This window comes from Danio rerio, chromosome 23 (genome assembly GCF_052040795.2).
Source record: "Danio rerio strain M-AB ecotype USA chromosome 23, GRCz13ab, whole genome shotgun sequence".
Lineage (NCBI taxonomy): Eukaryota > Metazoa > Chordata > Actinopteri > Cypriniformes > Danionidae > Danio > Danio rerio.
This window is the reverse complement of record NC_141043.1, coordinates 24,634,145-24,657,985: the sequence shown is the minus strand read 5'-3', so window position 1 is coordinate 24,657,985 and position 23,841 is coordinate 24,634,145. Positions and strand designations below refer to the sequence as shown.

The 23,841-nt window shown below is 33.9% G+C and overlaps 1 protein-coding gene across 46 annotated transcripts in view; it reads right to left on the bottom strand.

Moving 5' to 3' along the window:
• Window positions 1-23,841, bottom strand: part of arhgef10lb (Rho guanine nucleotide exchange factor 10 like b) — a 101,255-nt gene that overhangs the window by 52,592 nt on the left and 24,822 nt on the right. For 24 of the 46 annotated variants that reach the window (XM_087307076.1, XM_087307056.1, XM_087307079.1 and 21 more), the window contains 11 exons: window positions 22,316-22,444; window positions 20,084-20,217; window positions 19,042-19,155; window positions 16,222-16,330; window positions 15,883-15,986; window positions 15,550-15,627; window positions 13,601-13,780; window positions 12,548-12,664; window positions 11,307-11,399; window positions 7,085-7,255; window positions 2,348-2,493 (listed from right to left, as the gene is read on the bottom strand). In XM_087307076.1, coding sequence (XP_087163202.1) covers window positions 2,348-2,493; window positions 7,085-7,255; window positions 11,307-11,399; window positions 12,548-12,664; window positions 13,601-13,780; window positions 15,550-15,627; window positions 15,883-15,986; window positions 16,222-16,330; window positions 19,042-19,155; window positions 20,084-20,217; window positions 22,316-22,444 — 1,375 coding nt within the window. Of the gene's footprint in view, window positions 1-2,347; window positions 2,494-7,084; window positions 7,256-11,306; window positions 11,400-12,547; window positions 12,665-13,600; window positions 13,781-15,549; window positions 15,628-15,882; window positions 15,987-16,221; window positions 16,331-19,041; window positions 19,156-19,522; window positions 19,591-20,083; window positions 20,218-22,315; window positions 22,445-23,841 lie in introns of those variants that run through there. The other 22 variants (XM_087307087.1, XM_087307088.1, XM_087307086.1 and 19 more) reach the window with 3 other exon arrangements.

Here is a 23,841-nt window from a genome sequence, read left to right as displayed (position 1 = left end):
CTAAAATTCCTGCTTAATTGTGCCTTTGTGGACAAATCAACAAAAAAACTTAAGTGAAAAAAATGACCTACTGACTTAAGACGTTTTTATTGATGCTGTCAGGAATTACGTTAATTAAAAATTTTATTGAAGCTCATACACTCTATCTTAATGTAAGGATCAGAAGGAAGTCATTGCAAAGATAACTTAGAAATGCACAGCATCTTGTCTTCAAAGCCATATTTGTTGTTTGGCTTTTGTGAAGGCCGTCATTTGTTTGCCTTTCTTGTTATTTACCAACAGCAGTGTGAATCGATGGACTGGCTGAACAGGCAGTGATGCTTTGATCTTCGTCTGCAGAGGCAGAGTTCAGCCGCACTATTACATAATAACGGGGCAAATTCCACAACCTGCCATTTTGGTTGAAAACTAATAATAAAGTTTGAGTTCTGAAAAGTACCAAATGTTTTTATAGCACAATAATGTTTTATATGGTAAAAGATCAAGGGAAATTTGGTGTCCTAGTTCATGGACCCCTTAAACACTTCTTTGGTCTGAATAGTATGGGGTTGAGTAAATGAAGACATCATTTTAATTTTGGGGTATACATATATCTTCAATTATAATACAACTATTGAAAGGGTGTGTTCACATTAGGCAGTTTTGACTTCACTCACTCACTATCCTTTGGCTTAGTCCCTGATTTATCAGGGGTCGACACAGTGGAATGAACGGCCAATTACACTAGCATACTGTATGTTTTATGCAGTGCATGTCCCAGTTTTGACTTGATTATTAAAACAAATTCTTAAATAAGTGTAAATGCTGCACTTTGATGTGTAACTGTACTGAGACTACTGAGCCTTAAAGCTTGTCCACACCAGGACAATAATTCATCACAATTTTTGCCAACATTTAACATCTTGTAAACAAAGAAGCTATAATGTGCCAAGCAAAAATAGCAAGCAAAACGCCATTAATAAAAATCGTATTATGCGCTTGTTTTTTTTTTGACGCATATATATATATATATATATATATATATATATATATATATATATATATATATATATATATATATATATATATATATATATATATATATATGAGCACATTACAGAGTACAGATAATATTCTATTTATATATTAAATACTAAAACATATGAATAGTGGACATGAGGACATTTAGTCCAGCACACAGCATTGTTTTGGATGTTCTATAAGTTCAGCTGCAAAATATATATCATAAAACTGTTTGTTGTACACTACCTGACAAAAGTCTTGTCGTCTATCTCAGTTGTAAGAATATTATTTAGCATATTATTTGGAACAGTGGCAGAAGGTAGATTTTTTCGATGAATCGTGTTGATCTACATCCAAATCATCATAAATACTGCAGAACATCCTGTTGGAACCCATGGATCCAACAATCTCACAGAAATCAGTCAAGTTTGGTGAAAGCAAAATCATGATTTGGGCTTACATTCAGTATGGGGGCGTGTGGGAGATCTGCAGAGTAGATGGCAACATTCAGAGCCTGATGTATCAAGAAATTTGTGCTGCCAATTACATTACAAACCACAGAAGAGAGAAAAGAGAGAAAAGCAGGATATAACTCCTTCTCATACTTCAGCCTCCACAGCAAAGTCCCTGAAAGCAAAGAAGGTGCTCCAGGACTGGCCAGCCCAGTCACCAGAAATGAGCATTATTGAGCATATCTGGGGTAAGATGATGGAGGAGGCATTGAAGAGGAATCCAAAGAATCTTGATGAACTCTGGGAGTCCTGCAAGAATGTTTTCTTTGCCATTCCAGATGACTTTATTAATAAGTTGTTTGAGTCATTGCAGTGATGTATGGATGCAGTCGTCCAAGCTCATGGGAGTCATACACAATCTTCATTCTCTTTCAACTACACCATGATTTTATATTCTATGCTGTACATTATTTCTGTTAATCGACAAGACCTTTGTCAGAGCAAAGTCAGATCTTACCATCCTGATTAAAAAATTTAAATCAAAGGATGATCATATTTTATTTTGGTAAAATAAGCGTAATCTAGAGGCCTTTGCCTTTCATATAAGCCACTTCTGATACAAAATGATCAACTAGAGGTCAAGTTATTATTTGTTGCTCCTAAAACTTGGAAAGGTGACAGGACTTTTTTCAGGTATCGCAGGTTCAGTCTTTAAAGAAATCACATTGTGACCTCTGAACATGTAGTAAATGTACAATTCAGTCTTAACTAAACTATTCAACAGAACCAAACAACAAATATGACACACTTTGAATTTCTCTCATGAAAGACTTGGATAGAGGACAAAGTTGTAATGTTTACAGTCATAGACATATGAGTTGCAGACTACTTACTTCACATTAATGTTTGCACAGATGAGCATGTCATTCAGAAGAAAGACTTTGCGCTCCTTAGACTTGAGGACTTGACCTTTCTCGCCATAGACAGTCTCAATCAACGTCTCAGAAAGAATTAACTGCTTCTGATCTGAATTTAGTTGCTGTTGGTAAAAAAAGTTTCAATAGGTAAATGAACACATCCACACCATGTCAGAGCCCTTGCATCACCTGGATGTCTGTGCTCTGCAGTTTGACTCTTGACTTTGAAGAGACGTTTCATTGATCTACATCATTTTAACTTCAATCCCTCTTGCTATAACATCTTTGTGCGGTTGAACAAATCTACTGAGGTTAGTGTGATGAAACCTTTGGGGATTCAAAAACTGCTTATTTGCACATGAATGTGAGATATATGTGTGCGGTGCAGTTGCTGAGGAAAGCAGGAAGACTTTAGTGCAATACTGACTTAAAATTCTTTAAATATATTAGTATTAATATAGTGAATATTGTTTTAATCAATGGATTAAATCAGTCAAGCTTAATTAAAACACTAAAACATACCATGTAAAGATGAAAACAGAAATAACAGCTTTATTTTTTTCTTCTTAAAGAATATATAAATCTAAACCTTTCAGTTGATTATTTACACATTATACTCTCAGTTTAGTTTGAAGTGTATATACCGGTTACAAGTTATATTATATGTCTGGAAAGGTCTAGTGGTATGCAAACATATCAAAAAATTGATATTTAACAAATTGTATAAATATGTTTTTAAAAGAATGATTTAAAAAATGACTCCATTTATGACAGAGAATGACTCCATTTAAATTTCTAAATATAAATACTGTTTCAAATTGAAATGTCTTTAGGTTTGTAATTTAACATTACAAATATACAGTGCTCAGCATATAGCAGTACACCCTTCACAAAGTTTTAAATTTATATTTTCTATAGGATACTTTACAATATTAGATTTGTGCATTTACTGTACATTAAATTAGGCAAAAAAAATGTATAGAAATTTTGTAGTTTGCAACAAGCCTCAAGCCTCATTCACACTATGAGTGACTCTCAGCGGCAAAGCAACAAGCAACCATTCATTTTGATGGAGAGTGAGCAACTTCTGGAGAACTCCATCTACCTGAGCTTGGCGTGTCGGGTGATGTGAAAAAATTGAGAATTCTTCAACTTTGTTTGACTTTCTTGAGCAACAGCTAATAGGAGCACCAGTAGAGCTCACGTGGTCCTCTCTCAGTTCGTTTGGAGACCAGTTGTATTCTCTGTGCTGTGGAGCTACACAGACTTTGGGTCCGTTCTTTGTATCTAACTTAAATGGTCTAAGATGATTTGGCAGATCTTGGATCTTTTGATCTTGATAACTGATCTCTGGCTAATTTGGTTCTTCAAACAAGTTCGCGAATCAGATTAAAATGTCTGGATAAACTGATCTTAGATCGCTGTGTGTTGTAAAGGACAGATCTATCTATCCTCGAAATCATGATCAGTAATGCAACGATTAGCTGATGGGACAGCAGCGTAATGACAAAAAATTCATAGCAAATGGTTTGTTAAATATGATACGCAATAACTTTAATCATTTGTGGTGGGCTGCAGACCTTAAGCTTTTATATGTCAAGAGTATTTAGCAATTTATTTAGTTTTACATTTTGAGTTGGATTTTCTTTATAGTAGCCCAGGCCTATTTAAGTTTCGCAATCGGCGTGAGGAACTTAAATTAATGTTGCATTAAAAATAATTTTAATATTAGTAAAGGTGTCTGCAACTTTTGCAAAGCATCAAATCACCATCATTTTAGCTGTCAAAGCATGTGCATGACTGCATTAATTATTATTCCTTTATAAGAAACAAACAAACAAAAACAGTCAAATATTGTGCATGTCTGTCATCATACACAAATTGTACAAAAGCTGGGTCAGTACCTTAAAATAGTACACATTTGTATCTAAAAAAATTTATATTATTAAATGTTCTCTTTGATTCCCTTGGGGAGAAAACGCATTTTTTTTACTTTTTATTTTTGGAGTGCCGAAGTTTTTATTTATATGTATTTTTTTACTTATATGTATATAAACGTAAGTATTATTAATTATATAATGCTAAATATTATTAATTAATATAAATTATATAATTTTTTTTTATTTTACTATTTTCCCAAGTGTATATAACCTAAAGGTTACTACTGTAAAAAAATATCAGCATTCGGTACATACTTTCAATTTCACCTTTAATAACGACATGATTAGGGTTGGGTATCGTTTGGGTTTTTCCGATACTGGTGCTAAATCGATACTTTTAAAACGGTACCGGTGCCAAAACGGTGCCTGAACTGATACCTTTTAGCCACAAAATTAATCGACAAAAAAATTTATTAATTAAAAAAATAAAAAAAAAAATATATATATATATATATGATATATATATATCACTATCATTATAATTGAACCATATATATATCACTATCATTATAATTGAACCATTTATAATAAGTTTAAAGTAAACATCAATTCATATTTTATTTATTTGAATTGCATAAATATTTTTTTTGATCATTTGTTTATTAGCATAAATGCAAGATTTGCATTATGCTATAAACATTACATTAGCTTTCTACTAACCTGTGGAAAGGCTGTCATCAAAATCAGGGAGCACCTTTTTTTCTGGGTTTGGGGCTTGTGACTACTTTTACATGGACATCAGTGATCTAATGATTTGCCTTAATCCTAATAAGACAATAATATTATTTAGCTGTTTATTCAGCTGCATGTTATAACATATAGATCAGTAACATGTCATCAGCCTATAAATGTTTCTTCCGCAGTTTGTGTCTGTGGTCCTTTAAGATGTTAAAAAATCACTGTTTACGTGGTAGACTCTTGATCAGAGTATTGTCTTAATCATATTAAAATCAAGAGTATTGGTGTCCATGTAAACGTACTCAGATAATGTGTCAGATGATGTCACAAGCTGTCAGAGATGGTCCATTCCTTTAAGGTGATTCCATGAGCCCTCTAACTTTATAAGTTTGACGTGTTTCTCTCTTACATGCAAATTTTGAAAAACATCTGCTGCATATTGGTGTGCCAGAATCCTTGCTTGTAAAATATAGCCATACTGTAGAATGCTTAGTTTAAGCAAATTAGATGAACGCGATCATGCGTGTTGATGGAGTGAGTCGCTCGCCGCAAGCGCTGTTCTGCGCGCTTTGCCTGACATCGCTGACATCCGTATATCTCAAAGCTGTTTAGAATTAAACATTTAGAGATGGTGTAACACAATGCTTACTCACGTGTATCTTTAATGCACTCCTTTATGCTTCTTAAGCACGTAACACAGCGGATGCACCGCTCAAAGCTGCGGCACATGACAGATGATAGTATCACACACCAGACGTGCATATTCACATGTTATTTAAAATGAAACTTTTCAGAAGGCGCTCTGTGGCATGGCAGAAACATGAACAGTCATGAGTCGTGGCTGGCCACTGGACGCCGTGGACAGCCGCTGACTTGTGAATTCTAAATGCATGGTGCTGCGCGTCCCCGATCGGCGCTTCCGGTGCGCGACTTGCTTTACGTTCTTGTTGCAGCACCGAAAATTATATGCTGATTGGATCCGGTGCATACCGGTTCCAAAGGTACCGGTGCCATAGTGGCACCGAGTTTTGGTACCCAACTCCAGAAATGATCTAATCCTATTTATATGAAATAAGCCTGCTCCTGAGCAGGTTTGAGCTACCAGACCGGTTGTTATAACAACAACTCTCGGATAAGATTTGAAGAACGAAACGATCCTGGATCATGTCAAATCGTCAATAAACAAATCCAGCTAATTGAGTAATCCATGTTCAAAGAACGGACCCCAGGTTTGCAGCAGATTGCCACCCCAGAGGGACATGCAGCTACAAAGTTGCTGCTAGTGTGAATGATGTTTGACGTTCAGTGACAAAAATATTATTTCAATAAAAATATTGATTTTATAAATCTGTTTTGTTTAATCCATTAAAATATATTATATTAATAATATATTAAATATTCATTTTCAAAATTGGGTGTATCTCATTCATGCTGATCACTGTATGATGCTAAATAAAATAGTCCTTGTTTTTAAAATAATACAAAATAAGTAGTTTTCAGGTTACACATTTTACATTTCAAGTATTTAATTTGTAACAATTTAAAAGACAGTTAATTATGGAAACAACATATTGTATAGAAATAGTCCACATAATTGTCAGTGAAGAAGTTTGTCATCAGGTACTTTAACATTCATAGTCTGTAAAAAAGAATGCACACAAAAAATGCAAACAATTTCTGGATAATAAATATAATTCTTCAGTTTTTTTTTTTTCAACATGCTGTCTGTTGTACACACTACAGCGAAAATGACTTCATACATGACAAATAAGAGACATAGATTTATTAAGGGGCTCGTTATCTGAAGGACATTTTTAAAGCTAACATACTTGAACTAAAAACCACCGAACTCCAGTTTTGATATCATGAGGTCTTAAATAGCTCCCTCTAAAATAACTTTCACTGACAACCCGCCATCCTGGCAAGGAAACATCTTTGCCAAAGCTATTTCTAGAAAGAGGAAACGTGGAAGTAGCAGATCACACTAACAGCTCATGTCCTTCCATACTGCCAACCAAATGAGCTTGTAAAGCCAAATCATTGTGTTGTTGGGTTGCTGACACGTTGAAGTGTTTGAAGTGTGATGAACTCTGACCTTACTGAGGCTGCGGTCGCTGATGCTGCGAGCGAGCTGTTGGATCTCAGCTAGCTGCTCGGCCAGACGTTTCTGCTCATTCAGCTTCTCTGCCAGAGTCTCCAGCTCAGTGAGCGCCAGCTGCAGCGGCAGCCGGTCCTGATGCCCCACAGGGGTGTTTTTCAACATGTCCTGCCAACACACACAGATATGTCTGCTTACATTGAATAATTATTAGCTATTTTGTCATTTAGCTTATTCTTAAGTCATTCAAAATGATCAAAAACTACTTGTGGGACAGTGAAAGATGTTAAAGGAACACTTTTTGGAAATGGGTTCATTTCACAACTCCCCCAGAGTTAAATGTTTGAGTTTTAACATTTTCAAATCGATTGAGCCAATAGCCAAGTCTGGTGGGAACTTTTTTTCAGCTTATCTTAACGTAAATCTTTGAATCAAATTAGACCATTAGCATCTTGCTTAAAGAATAAAAAAGAAAAAAAAGTTTAAATAATTTAAAGATGAATTCTTCTGTACGAGTTTCATTGTGTACTAGACTGACGTAAAATTAAGAGTTGCTTTTTTTTTGGTCAATATGACTAGAAACTATATCATTCTGGCATGAAAATAAGGAACTTTGCTCCCGTAGCATAGCTGCAGCAGGCACAATGATATTATGCAGCACTGTTACAAAGTCACCTAGCTAGGGACTATTTTCAGGTGCAACATGATATCATAACTACAGAAGAGTTAAGCTTTAAATTGGAACATTATTAACTCTCTAAATTACTTCTTTTTTTGTATTTTTTATTTTGAGTGAAATGCTAATGGTCTAATCCGATTCAATTATTTATGCTAAGCTAAGCTAAAACAGCTTCTGAAAGACACAAAAATGGTACTCAACTGTTTAACAATAGTTGACTTGTAAAGTTAGTCTATTTCCAAAAAAGGGGAGTGTTCCTTTAAGTGTTCCTGGTCAAGGAACCTAATAAATTTATCTTTGGAGGGAATAGTACACATTAAACAACAAACCGAAGATGGCAAAAACAACTGAATGCATGGGTTTAGAGATTTAAAAAAAAAAAAACTTAAAATAGTGTTATTTACAAAAACAAACAAATTTTAACTCCTCGTAACATTTGGAGAAACTAAGCACAGACACTTTGTGCATATTTAAATAGAGTATGCTTTAAAAAAAGTCTACATGGTGAACACTAACATAAGGGTTAATTGTAACCAGTGGTGTAAAGTAACAAATTAAAAATACTCAAACTATTGTAATTAAGTAGTTTTTTTCTAAGAAATTGTAATTTACTAAGTAGTTTTAAAAATGTGCACTTTTACTTTTCATTGAGTACATTTATAGTGCTGTATCGGTACTTTTGCTCTGCTACTTTCCTTCAACCTGCAGTCACTACTTTATTTTTTCTTGTCTAATGGGATTAGAAAAATCTGTCTTGTGATTCATGTCCAATCAAATCGCACATAGAAAGTAAATCGCATCATAATGAACAACCCCAAGACATGGATGATTTATAATTTCAGCTGTTTGGAAGCATTAAAAGTGTCCAAAATCTTTACACGCAATGACCTAAACTCTGTTTAGATACATGTCACTGATGAGAATTTTACCGATGTTTACTTAATTAATGACTGAAATGTCCTTAAACACCCAGCAGGCACAAGAGGTCAACATGAGGTCAGATTGTTTTTTGTTTGGAAGTCAAAATCAGGTTGTCGTCATTGTCCAACGTCCAACCTAAAATCAACCAAATATCAACATCTAATGATGTTACAGCTTCACATGGTGTGGACATTACCAGTATGACACCTATCAGATGCTGGATTTTGGTTGTCAGTATTTGACGTCAAAATGAAGTTGGTTTAAGATGTTTGCTCAACGTGGGATTTTGGTCACTTTCTAACACAACCTAAAATCAACCAAATATCAACATCAATTGATGTTTTTATTGGACATCAGGATCACATTGTCCTTAGACACTTGCTAGACATTGAATTTTGGTCATCGGGCATTACAACCTTATTCTAATGTCTTATGATGTTGTGTGCCTACTGAGCAATAACTAAATGCACTACAGAATATTATGTTTACACCCCCACCCCCCACCCCCCAAATTACATGTAAATGCATCAGCTTTCTACAGAGTAATACTCACGACTCACTTTTGAGTATTTTTGAAAGTTCTACTTTTGATTCATTCTTTGAGTAATATTTACAACAGATACTTTTACTCTATTTACACTACATTTTTAGGCAAGTAATGATACTTTTACTTAAGTATAATTTTTTAGTCCACCACTGATTGTAACCCACATGGTTTAAACATTTCCATACATGCTAGCATTACAAAACCTACTATATTTTCTTTTTGCCATAACAACACTAAAAAGAGAAATAAATGGCCAAATTCCAAAATCTTAAAGATATTGTCAAACATTTCTTTAAATATACAATTTTTCATTCCAGTTTTTAGTGTTTATTAATAAGAAACTTATTAATTTATTATCATGTATATTATTTAGTGCCTTTAATACTTTGCTAACCTGCAGAAGATGCTAACTAGATGGATAACACTGTTTCAATGTGCTTCAATGCGCCATGCTATTATTAAACTAATGCTATACTGTAACAGTTAGGATTATTTTTTCTCTATGTCTGAAAGTGTCTCTTCATTTCTTTGGCCACACTCTTTTGAACTGTGTTCACTCTTAAAATCAATTTTTTAAAGAGTAACTTTTATAAATAATTAATTTATATTGGAAAATATTTTAGTTCGTATTGTACATTTTTTCATTAGATAAGACAACATTTTATATGGCATATGAGCCACTCAGATGTTACAATGTGCTCCACCTATAGGGCATATTGTCACATTTCACTTAAATTCTTTTAATTTGGGAAAAATATACACTGAACAACATTTGGAATTATACAAACTGAGAAAGTCAAAAGTGTTAAGTCATTTTATTGTAAGTAAAGTTTTTCATTGTACACCTTCGGCTTTATTGTGCGAAACACATCAGTGCAATTGTATCCAATTAAAAACTCTTTAAAGTCTTTGTAATCCTCCCTTCTAAATATCTGCAATTTAGAGAAGACTTTTTCATTCCTATGGATAAAATCGAGTTTAAATTTAGTCAGTGAAAATAAAATAGGATGGGAATGTTGTTTTTATTGTACCCTTTCTGTAATGACTCCAATTTAGCTATCTCAGCTAAACTTCATCTGTTGTCTCAAACTCATTTTAAACAGCCTAGCTACAGTACACCCTTATTTGAACCCTGTAAAACCTATGTGGTAACAGCTAGTCTCAGCCCCCAGGGACAACATGCAAATGAAGTTACTGAGATGAAATTTTCAAATGACAGAAAAATCCTAACAGAACTTGCTTTTTCGCTGCTGTAGTAAAATACCAATCTTATATAAGTGAACAGCATATAAGAAGCATTTCAGCAGCGTTCATGTTTACATTTTTTAAACATTTGCTCTGCCATATCATAATATAGTTTTGATAGTTTAGATGCATGTGTTTAAATTAAATTTTTTTCACTTTACCGTGCTGAACAGTTTGAGAAAACTCCATTATCATTAAACACTCTCTGAACAGGAAATGGTATGTGTATGTTTTTGTCACATACGAGGACACAACATTGTGTAATGACATTGGTATGACATAGGTATTGTAAGTTTTTCTATTTAAAAAATTATTGTGAGAGTTATGTTTAAGGATAGGGTTGGGTTAAGGTGATAGAGAATAACATTTGTAAAGTATAAAAACAATGAAAACCTATGGAATGTCCCCATAAGTCACAAAGACTAAATGTATGTATGTGTATTTGTTTATGTACGTTACGAGGACAAACTTGGATAATATCAACAAACGCATCATGGGTATGATCTCATTGTATTATATTAAGGTGGCTTACAAGAACATGCCTTGTGTCCTTGTCATTCAAAACTTACTCAACGGGGTCATTTTACATTTTAATTTTGCCACATGATTCCTGTAAGAGTCGGGATTAGGGGTAGGGTAATAAGTGTCTTTTACAGTAAAAAATATATTACATCTATGTAGAGTCCTGGTAAACCATATATACAAGTATCTGTGTGTGAGTGTGTGTGTGTGTGTGTGTGTGTGTGTGTGTGTGTGTGTGTGTGTGTGTGTGTGTGTGTGTGTGTGTGTGTGTGTGTGTGTGTGTGTGTTTGGATAAGAGCACTAACCTGCAGGAGGAGGATAAACTGAGGAAAGCGCTGGATTGGTTTGACCATCAAGCCATAAAGAGTAATTCTGTCTATACTGGTGGCCTGTTTCTTCTACAACCCATGACAACACAAAAAAAGGGATTTAGACAAAAAAAAATAAACAGTTGAAACTAGATATTTACACCATGTAAAGAAGACTGTGATGCTAGTTAGTACATGCCAAATTGCTGCCATGAAAGAATGGGATGTTATGATTAATTGCCAGAACATTGCTATGCATTTGCTAAGGTGTTCTTGGTTTTTTTAGCAAAATGCTAATGGACTATATGCACAGCTTGTGTTTTTAGGCAATGATAAATTTCCTGTAAAAGGTTATATGACTATTTTTAATTTCATAATGTTGCTTTTACAGCATCGATGTTGTAATGTAAATACAGTACATTCAGTTAAATAGACTTAAGCATTCATTTAGTTGTTCAAGCGTAAAACGAGATAAAAGACCGCTAGCTCTGTCAGGATCAACAGGCAAGCGCATAAACTCCAATGAAAATACTGAGATAAAATAAGCTAACATATTTTATAGACATGGTGAGGAAAAATGTAATTTAATACAGTGCTTCTTGTCTGATCTAGGACGCACTTTATATCGTATATCTATCAGGCAGTGAAGATCACTGATTTTTAAAGATTTAAACATGGCAATTTCATAATGGAAAGACTTGAAGCGCTGAGGCTGGCTGGCTGAAATTAAAAGTCTGTGCATATACACCTTTGGTGTAAGAACAGTTAAACACTTGATTATTTAGATTTACTCTTTAGTGAAACATGATTTATCAATAACATATTCATTATCGGATAAATAACACGCTGCATTTACATGTGATCATTACTTGATATTTAATTTAACAATAAGAATAGGATTTTTTGCATACTTTTATGTTACACTTTAATAACTTTATTAATAATATTACATTTAAATTTTAGTAAATCTGAAAAAATTGGTTGTCGACTGATGTGAATGCCTATAAAATGGGCATATGCATATAAAATGTGAATACCAATATATAATCTAATTCTCAATTTGAAATGTATTTTAAAACATTAAAACTTTATCAAATGTCAAATTGAAAATCAATATTGATACTCTATATATTGTGTTCCTGCACTCATTTGAAGCAATTCATTTTAAAATGTAAGGTTTAGTGTTTTTTACTTTAATCACTGAAAAGGAACATTGAAGAATAACTGGAAAGGTTCACCTTGAGAAACTCCAGGAACGCTGGCTTGGACATACAGGCTTTCTTGATAAGGGCCATAGCATTGGTGAAGTTGTTGACATAGTCGCTGTAGACGTCTAGCACCATTGACTTGGAAAACTGAAGGGAAAAGAAGATTAATCCACTCAGTGTCAGACATAACAACACACAGTTCAGACATAACAAGATTCACATAATAATGCTTCATGATAGAACAGTATGTACTGCGCTTGCATTTCTACTGTCAAAAGTTATGACTATTTTTGGGATTGTTCTGATTAAACTGATTTTAACAGAATGTGCTCAGCTGCAGGGCGCAGCCTGGGTGATGCAGAGGAAATTAGCACACTTTAAATAAAACTGCTGACTAAAGGATGTTCTGTTTTTCCATCTGCAAAGATCTCTCATTACAGAAACAACAGAAATCGTGTCATGTTGGCATCTAAAAATACAGGCTATTTCACAGCTCATTTGACTTTAATAAGCAAATATGACAAAGCTTATTCATGCAAAAATCTTCATCTTAAAGTGAGGTGGAATACACAATGGCATATTTATGGCTGCACGAATCAGCTCAATCAATGCCACTGAACAAAATGGGTAATGTTTAAATCAAAAAAATGTGTAATAAAATGAGAGGAATAGAAATGGATCACACTTTACTATAAGGTTTCATTAGTTAACTAACTAAATAACATGAAGCAATACTGAACAATACTGTACTTGTACAGCATTTATTAATCTTAGTTTTAAGATTTACTAATGCATTATCAAAAAACAAATTCATGCTTGTTAAAATTAATGAATGGTGAGTTAACATGAACAACTTTGTTTGCATCAACTAACATTAATAAAGATGAATAAACATGGTAATAAATCTATTGTTTATTGTTTGCTCATGTTAGTAAACGCATTAACTAATAAAACTTTATTGTAAAGTGTTACCAAGATATGAAATCTTTAAGTTTTCTAACCTGAGAAAAAAAAAATCAATGATCTACATGCTGTGAAACACACCACAAATTGAACATTTTGGTAGAACAACAGGAGACGTACTGAAGCGACAAAAAGGTCTCCAATCTTCTCAGTGTTATCCCATTCTGCTACACGGGACGCCAGAGCAATCTGAAACATGGAGTGACACTGCAGGATCTCCTTCAGCCTGTAAAAAATAGGCTGGATCTTTTTCAGGCTCAGGATCCGGGGCTCGGCCTCCATCAAAGGCTTCTTATACTCCTAAAATATAACGCAGGTATGAGTCACTTTTACGTTTAGATTTAGTCTTATATCTCTGTTCATTTAAAAAAATGAAATCAAACAAGCAACATTTAATCAATGGCATGTTTTCTGTGTTAACAATTTCATATCATCCAGCTACAATAGCAATATGTCACTAGTGACAGGGGAATCTACTTCAAAAATAGTTTCTATTTCTGCTATGCCTAATTTGAGTTTGAATGTTGAGCTTTATAGACAATCACGACATTCACACTTACAAATATTTGACTGAATAGAATATGCGTATTTGGCGTGGTGTCCGGGGAGAGGGCTCTGAGCTCAGAAAGACACCCTAACTCATGATATTCCCCTTATGAGGATAGAGAGAGATAGGGTCCAAGCGCAGTATCTAGCCTGGCTCCAGAATGCTCCCCACACAGAATTAAGTAGATATTGTCTTTAATAGTGTGGGGTTGGGGTGGTGGAGAGTTGCTTAAGTCAAGAAAAAACAGAGGTATGACGTGTTTGACTATTTATAGGGGTTTGGTCTTGAGCTGATTGGCTAATAAAATGATTGTCTGTGATGAATTGGCCTCGTCAAAGTCTGATTGTACTCCTCCTGAAATTTGTTTAAAAAACATTTTTCATAAAAATTTTATTTTGAAACGATGTTTTTAGCAGAAATATATTTTTGTTGTGGTTACTAACTCAATGTAGAACAACTCCAATATAGCTTCACTTTAATTCAGTGTTAATTTTGAACCCATCAGCATGGTTGAAAGTAACATGGGTGGGTCATAAGTAATATTTACAATATTTGCTATTTGCATTTAAATGTTTTAACATTTGCATTTAAATGTTTTAAATTCAGCCCCATCAAATGCTTCTAAAGCAATCCAACAATGCAACATTTTCTACAATATATGATTTTTATTTTATTATTATGGGCAATTATGCATACATTTTTAAAACATCTCATTTAAAACACTACAAACTGTAATGTGGAAGTGAAAATAAGGTATGGTTATTGGCAGTGGTACATAAATAACAGTGTTACATTCGTCCCCACAGGAACTCTTGCCATTTAAACCTGATTTACTTTTAACCTGAAAAACTGAGAGATTACAAAATTTAAGGATGTGTTATTGCATTGAATAACCTGTAGATTGATCATTACTGTGATGCATGAAAAGTGAAACACAACTTGTAATACAACAAAATGTTTGCATTGTACATGTGAATATCTGCAAAGATGGGCGTTGTGAAAAATGTTTGAGTTTTGAAATTGGAATTGTAGTCATGATTGCTTGTTATATTACCTTATGTTATAATGAGCTTATTATATTTTTCTACACATTTCCAATGTAATAGTTTTAATAACTAATTTTTAATAACTGATTATTTGTCTTTGCCATGATGACAGTAAATAATATCTTACTAGACATTTTTCAGGATACTAGTATTCAGCTTAAAGTGACATTTAAAGGCTTAACTAGGTTAACTAGGTGATTGTATAACAATGGTTTGTTCTCTAGCCAATCGAAAAACATTATTTGTTAAGGGGGTTGATAATATTGACCTTAAAATGCTTTTAAAAAAATGATTGCAGTCAAAATAAAACTAATAATACATTTTCCAGAAGCAAAAATATTATCAGAAATACTGCGAAAATGTTCTTCCTCTATTAAATCTCACTTGAGAAATATTTAAAAAAGAAGGATTATTGTACAGGAGTGCTAATAATTTGGCCCTCAAATGTTACATTGTGTCATGGTTATGTCACCTACCAGCAGGATCCTCTTGAGAGAGTCTAAGTAGCTTCTTTCACTCTGGATGATTGAGCCAAGAATATGACGCCTGACAACCTGTGACACACAAACCACAAATAGCAAAAGGTGAAGTTGAGTTAAATTAGGTAACTGAAAAAAAAAATCCAACATTCAATATAAATATACACTTTTATTCAAAAGATTTGAATTTTAACTGAATGCTTGCAGTAGAAGAGCATTAATTTTCAATTAATTGCTGACTAAAAAATTGTATGTAATGTAATGTTAATGTATATATAAATACAAAAATGTCAAACAGATAAACACACAAGCACATAAACAAAAACGCACCTGTTGGCTACTGAGCCCTTCTGGCATTGGAGAAAGCTGAGGTGGTGGATGTTTGAGTTCAGATACAGTCACGTCCAGATATCCAGTATCATCCTCTGTATCATCTACACAATTACAGTCAAAATCCTCAATCACAATGGCATCACAGACTACTCCGAAATTTGCCATCTTCTTCTAAATGATCACAATTCTGGAGATCTAATAATAAATGCCACCTGCTATCAAAACATTATAAGACACATCTAGTTTCAAGTATTGTTTCTGTACTGCAACGTACCATATGTCAGAAAAAAAAGTACCAGAAATGAACAAGAGGAAATGAGAGTCAACGAGTCAAACCTGTGCACTCTTTTTTACTCAGGAAGGACACTTTTCGCATCATGGCTATTTTGGTCTTTTCCAGTCCATCTTTAGTGCCATTCCTCGCTGCTTTCATGAGCTGCTGAACCTACGGGAGGAAAGAGAGAGCTGCATAAGATGACAGAGAAGAACAAAATGAGAACTAAAAGAAATAGAGATAAATCCCTGTTTGTGGATTCAGTGTGTTCATCAGCTGAACAAATCCTGAAAGTCTCATTCAACTCAGTTGCAACACTCAGTGAATTTCACACAGTTTCAGTTTCATTGTGGGAAAAAAATAAATAAAAATCTGCCCATTTCAAACAATGATAAACATGACATTTTACAACACAGGGCTGGGCAATTTGACCTAAAATTAAAATGTCGATTAATGGAACAATTTAGTTCAAATATGATTATTGAACGAATATTTTATTAATCAATTTATTTTCATTTTGTCCTCATAGTTCACCGATAAGTTCTGTACAGTAAATATGCTCACATATTACAAGTGAGAAATTTGGTAACATTTTACAATAACGATAATAACTATGAATCATTTATACAGCATTAGCAAATAGTGAGTTCATTATTCGTTAAGCTTTAACTCTACATTAATAATCTTCAGTGCTCTATTTTTGACTTATAAGTAGGGACAGACGGAATCTGCAGACAGGTTTTGCTATTTCTAAGCAGAATTGTGTTAAAACTGCGTTTTTTTGCTGAATTATTTTGGGAGTGTCATAACTAAAATATATAATATATATGAAATAAAAAGTAATACCTTTTTAACTTTTGTTTAATGTTTACAATGCAAATCAAATTAGATCCACTTATTTGGTAAACAAAGGAAGTCTCTCATATCATTCATTTATTTTCTTTTCGGCTTAGTCCCTTTATTAATCTGGGCTCGCCACAGCAGAATGAACCGCCAACTTATCCAGCATATGTTTTATGCAGCGGATGCCCTTCCAGCTCCAACCCATCACTAGGAAACACTCATACACTGTCATTCACATTCATACACTACAGACAATTTTAGTTTACCCATTTCACCTGAACCACGTCTTTGGACTGTGGAGGAAACTGGAGCACCCGAAGGAAACCCACGTGAACACGGGAAGAACATGCAAACTCCACACAGAAATGCCAACTGACCCAGCCGAGGCTTGAACCAGCGACTTTCTTGCTGTGAGGTGACAGCACTACCTACTGTGCCACCGCGTTGCCCACACATTCATTGCCTAAAACAAACAATTGTTTTTTTTTTCCTTATAGAAAAGTGAAAATAAACAACTTTTGGCACTTTTGGAAACAAATAAAATTATTTTAAGTATTTTTCATATTAAAACTAGAAAACAAAATATTTTCTAAATAAAATAACTCTTGCATGCCCTGTAAATAATATTTTAAACAGTGCATTTCTTGCATTTTCTGTAAACAAATATTTTTATGTAAATAATCATTTTAATGTATTGGAAAATATGCCGTCTCAAGGCTTCACTGGTGGAGTTTCCAATCATCGTAATTGTAGTGCAAAGCAAAAGGCACAAGAATAGGTTTGTCGTCCTACTTGACCAGAGATCAGATGTGGCTACAAAGTGTGGCTAACAGAGCTGGGTCATGTGACTCCACATGCAGTAAGGAAAGTAATGGAAAAAAATCAACCTGAAAAAATTTGATTGATTATAAGTTTTGAATGACGATTTCTATTACTTTTCGATTAATTGCTCAGCCCTTTTACTACTACATAACCACAAATTGTACTTAAACTTTTCGAATACAACTAAATAATGTAACATTGCAAATTACAGCTATTTTCTGCTTCTTTTATTGTGTTTTGTGGGAAGTCTCATATACTCACCAAAGCTTTTTTATCTTAGTAAAAATAGAAAAAATCCACAATATTGTGATATGTTTAATTAATTCATGTTATTATTTTTGTGATGCAAAGCTGTAAAGTTGACAGTGTCACATGATCTTTCAGAAATCATTAAAATATGTATATTTGGTACTCAAAAAAACATCTCTGCTTATTAAAATTGCATTAATATAAAATTATGCTACTAAAGATTTTTTTGTGGAAACAGTGATGCACTTGACCTTTTTTATATTTATGAATAGATAAATATAACATATGAATATCAAAAAGAACAGGATTGTTTTAAATTATAAATTATTTAATCCATTATAAGTGTCATTACTGTTACTTTTGATTTACTGCATAAAATGATTGTGTGCAAAATTTATTGCACCTTTGCCAGATAAATGTATTCATATGACTGAAAAAGGGATTTGCCAGATATTGCAATACACATTTTTATTTTGTGTCCTACATACAAAACCTATTTTGTTTGTTTGATGCAACCAGCCATGAAAAAACACCTCTAAACTTTAAAAAACTATTTGTAGCACTTTATTTTGATGGTCCCTTTAAAACATTTTGTTGAATTTAAGATACACATGCCAACCAATTCTTATTAGATCAGAAGTAGACTGTTGGGTTATGGTTAGGGTTAGTGTAAGTTGACATGTACTTGCACAGTTTCTTATAGTCAGTTTAATGTCTGTTGAAGGAGCAGTTTTAGCAGGTATTAAGCAGGCTAATTACTCAAAAAAGAATTAATTGGCATGTAATTGCAATGCAACTTTTAGTCAACAAAATGTGCAACAGGGACCATCAATATAAATTGTTAACAAACTGTCAATATGGAGCTGATTTATTACAGAAAACAAACATGGGCATTCAAAAACACACATTTTGTCTCAAGCATCCCAAAGATCACCGAAGACCACATATCGATCACCTCATTAATATACCTTAATGTCATAGTTTTGTTTGAGCTGGCCGACATCTCTCGCCCCTAACCGCATGGCTAGCTCACGCCTGGTCTGGACACAGCGTTGCTTCAGACGTCGTACATCTGGGGAAATCTATGTCCATTATGGCATGTCCACAGGCGGTACAGTGGAGTGGGGTTATAAATATTAGTGCACAGAAAAAAGATAGAAAAAAACAGAAGGGAAAAAGAGGAAAATAATGAGAATGAAAAAAGTGAGAAACACAGGCAGATAGTGATAACATCAAGGCCAACAAGAGAGGGAATAAAGACAGACATAACAGAGCGAACGAGACAGTAAGACAAAAGATTAAGCCTAAGATACTGTCTGTCTCAGTTCACCAAGCTAACACAATGCACTTAAACAGCGCTTCTGCCTATAAAATAGTCTTTAACTGAATTTAAGGCCCCTTAATGCTCATTCTGGGCTCTCTGGTTAGTCTAGTAAAGGCTTTCTGTACCTGTTTTCATGCATGACGTGCAACATCTGTGGATTAAGACCTGATCCTTTCTCCGTGCATCAGTACACAATAACTAAGAACAGGAACAGGGTAAACCCAGCAAGGAAGGAGAACTGAAACAAAACTGAGCGCCAAAAAGATCCTTTTCCTTTTTTCTAAAGTTGAAGTGAGTCATTTCTGCTTGACTGAAGACTTAATGAAGAGAATGGACAAACATAATGTTTGTTGTTGACCAGGTTTCCCTCATTTGTCACTGGTCAAACCATTTAAAGGCCCCAACTCACATCAATGACTGCTCTAATGTTGGACTGCCCAAACAAAATTGATTTTGCCTCAGAATTATTTTGTTTACAGGAACAAATAAATCTAGCTTATGGTTTACAGTTGTCTTTGAGGAAAAAAATGTTAAACTATAAAACTTTTTATACTGTGTGATGGATTAAATACAGTAGGAGTTCTACCAACAGATTTTGGATTTACCAGTAAAATAAATTGTTGTTTTCTTTTTAATCAATGTACAGAAATATATTACTTGTTTAAACACTCTTGATGTGCGTTTACCTTATTACGGGTGGGCTGCTTGGTCTCATTATCTGACTGCTCATCATAACTCTCAAACTCACTGGAGCCCCAGCCATTGTCTATCAATCCAGATTCACCAGATCTCTGCACCTCCTCATAGATCACGTCATCCACTGATAAATAACACATAACAAAGTATTTTTGATAAGAGGAAGACAGACATCCTCATTGAAGCTTACATACAAATGAGAAGCATAAGTAGGTTGGTTGGTACAGGCTGATTGCTAAAGGGTGAAAACAAATTACTGCCTGCAAAGGGAATTTATTGATTACTACTCGAGGGGACATTCTGTAGCTCAGAGTTTGCACTTTTTTAGCACTTTTCTGTTTCTGGGTCTCATGGGCTCCTCATAATTCACGGATCCCTCTAGTGGATTAATGCACCCCACTGAGTGGCCTAAAAAAAAAAAGAAGGCCGATAAAAAAAAAAAAAAACTGTCAACTTTTTTAGTGCATTAATGTATGATTTTAGTTTCCCTAAAGTTCTTAATGAGGATATCAGATTCCAGATGGTTTGATGCTATTCTTAAGGAAGTGTTTGAACTTTTAATAAAATCATTGATGCCTTGTTAAATCTGAAACTCTGCACTGCAACAAAAACTATACAGATACAGTTCTGTATTTACAATATTTTCCATAATATTTTTATTTTTCTGAAACTTGTCGGACTTATGCATTATCCTCAATTTGGATTAATGGCTGTAAAAATGAAGCATTCCCATCACATGAATGAACTATATAAAAACAATTGTTTTATAGAATATCTTGGTAAATCAAAAACTCTACACTGTAAAATAATAAATAAAAAAATATCATTCTTGCAGATGTTTTCCATTTTTTTATCATTTTAAATATGTTGTGACTTACACTTCAGCTTATATAATGCAATTCCCATTTTAAGTAGCCTTAACTAATATGTACTTACATTGAAATGAATAATTTGTCAAAATATACTTGTGTAAATACATGTTTTTACATTTAACTTACGATTGAATAAATACCTGCATATATTTACATCTGTAATTAATTTCTTATAATTAAACCCACCCTTAAGCCTATCACCAAGCTTTTCCTAATCTTACTCGTATCCCACCTTAATATCACCATAAGTATTCCGCAATAGATTATGAACACATTAAGTACATTGTATTAATAGTTTTTGATGTAAGTACAAGGTAGTTAAGGTAACTTATTATAAAGTGGGACCTGCATTTATAATAAATGTTTCATAGTAAATGCCACTATAATTGATGCTTCTTTTATGTTTGCCTGCTCTGCTTGGCCTGCCAAATAATTTGGACTAAAATATGTTTATAATTTTATCATTTTATTTCAGTTAAAGACTACAGTAGCCTATTTCATATTATCTCTAAATAAAATGATAAAATGTGACTTAAAAATCAATGCTACTTACCTGTTCTTTTATTTCTAAACAAAGCAAATTTGATATTGGGGCAACTTATAGACTTGTTGCAACTAACAGGTACAACCTCTTATCTGGTGATGTGGTACTGTTACTTTTATGTAGATTTCATTTAAATAGCACAATGTAGATGTACACTCAAATTAATATTGTTGCTGCTTATTCAAACTACTTATTTAAAATGGCCTAAAACAACACGATTTCTTTTTTTGGTACAACTTAATTGTTTTATGTTCAATCAACTTAAATTTGTGAAAACAAATAAGTAACTTAAATCGGTTTGTGTTAGGACAACATGAATAAATTGTGTGAAATCCTCCATTTAATACAGTGTACACACTTTGTACAAATGTATGTGGTTGAACATAAAAAAATAAGTTGTGCCAATGAAATCTCAAAAATTGTGTTGTTTCAGCTTATTTTACAAAAGTAGTTTAAACAAGCAAAAATATATATATTTCTTTGAGTGTAGATTTTTAAAAATTGCAACCTCATATCAGTGCAATAGCCTATTGGTTTGCGTACTGACACATGGTGCGGAAGTGCTCCGGGTGTCCTCAGTTCGAATCCCGGCTCGTGGACCTTTCCTGATCATACCCCCCTCTCTCTCCCACTTCACTTCCTGTCAAAACTACTGTTCTGTCAAATAAAGGCAAAAATCCAAAAAAAAAAAAAAAATCTTTATTAAAAAAAAAAATTGTGACCTCATTGCTATTTTAGGAGGAATTTTGGAGGAATTTTCCTATGGGTGATGATGATAATACAGATGACACCCAATAGACACTCACCTACATCCGGAGGTGTGATGTTTTCACAGGGCACATCATCATATACAACCTCTGAGCGAACAGGAGCAGTTGAGTTCACCTTCTCTTGTTCAGGGGGTGAATCTCCGTTTGATTCAGGAACGGCTTTTCCTGGAGGACAGAGAACTAGAATGTCATTCATACACTTAAATTAAAAATACCTAACCACATCAATTATGTAACAAAGGGACTTCTAATTGAATTATATATGGAACTATACATATTGGGATTGGAAGCTAATTAAAAGCTAATGTGACATCAAAATTTACTAAGTTTATTTTCATAATGCATATTTATTCTCTAGGTGACCATTAACGCCAGCCTGATTTCACCAAGTAGAACGTGATCCTGGATTAAAATCTATGTTGATCCTGAAACAACATTCTAATTTGCCAATCAGAATTAAGGGATATGTTTACAGTTTATGTTAAGTTTAGGCCTAGGTTAGGTTTAAGCACTTCTACATGTGTAATGTGAATGGGTGGCTGACACCAGGGGTGCTGATCCAAACGCAGGATTATTTAGCAGATTGGTCAGGCAAGCATTGGTCAACTCAGGGGCAAACAGATGTATACAGGCAAATGCAGAGCTGTGGTCAAATATCAGGCGAGATGTCAGAGTGCAGGCAGCAGACAAGGTAAATAAACAAAACAAGGCACAGGGTCAAAAAAACAAGGCAAGACAAGGCAAGGAAAAACGCTCACAAAACTGTTTACAAGACTCGCAATGAGAGAGTCAAAATGAGCTGTATTTATGTGTGTAATTAGTCCATGAGCAGTATCAGCTGTGGGAGTGTAATCAATGGAGATTTGGAGCAGGCGTGTGTATGTGTTGTATGACTGGATGTTGTAGTCCATAAACCAGCAGATTTGTAGTCCTATGTGATCTGTGTGTTTACCAGCGATCTGTAAGGATTAGATCGCTGGTGATTGTGACAACATGATTGTTATCCAACTATTATTCCCCTCTGATTTTGGAAATAATTTACAGTTATGGTTGGATTTAGGGGTAGGGTATAGGTATTACAACAAAAATGATGTTCCAGAATTAACATAGATGATTATCCAGGATCGCATACTTGGTGAAATAATGACATGTGAACAATTAATTTGTGCAATTAAATACACAGAAGAAAAGTTTTGTTTTGATAATGTTCTATCAAAGTCTGACCATTTGCTTCTGCGTTTAGAGTGGCGGCTTTTCTCTCTTCAGCCACAATATTTTAACCACGCCCCTCTAACTGTTAGTTTGCTATGAGGGAATGATGTGCAGAAAGAAAGACCCGCCCACTACTTAATATTCTGTTTAGTTGGCTTTAAATCAACAGACTGAAAAAAAAAAATCTCAGCAACTTCAGGTTCACACAGAATTGAACACAATTCAGAACTGCCACAGGTTAAAATCTACAGATGGATGTTTTTAAATTTACATAAAACTTTTTCAGCAAAAGATTTAAGTGTCCTCCTTTTTATATTATGAATAATCGATAAAATTAAACAACATCTGTC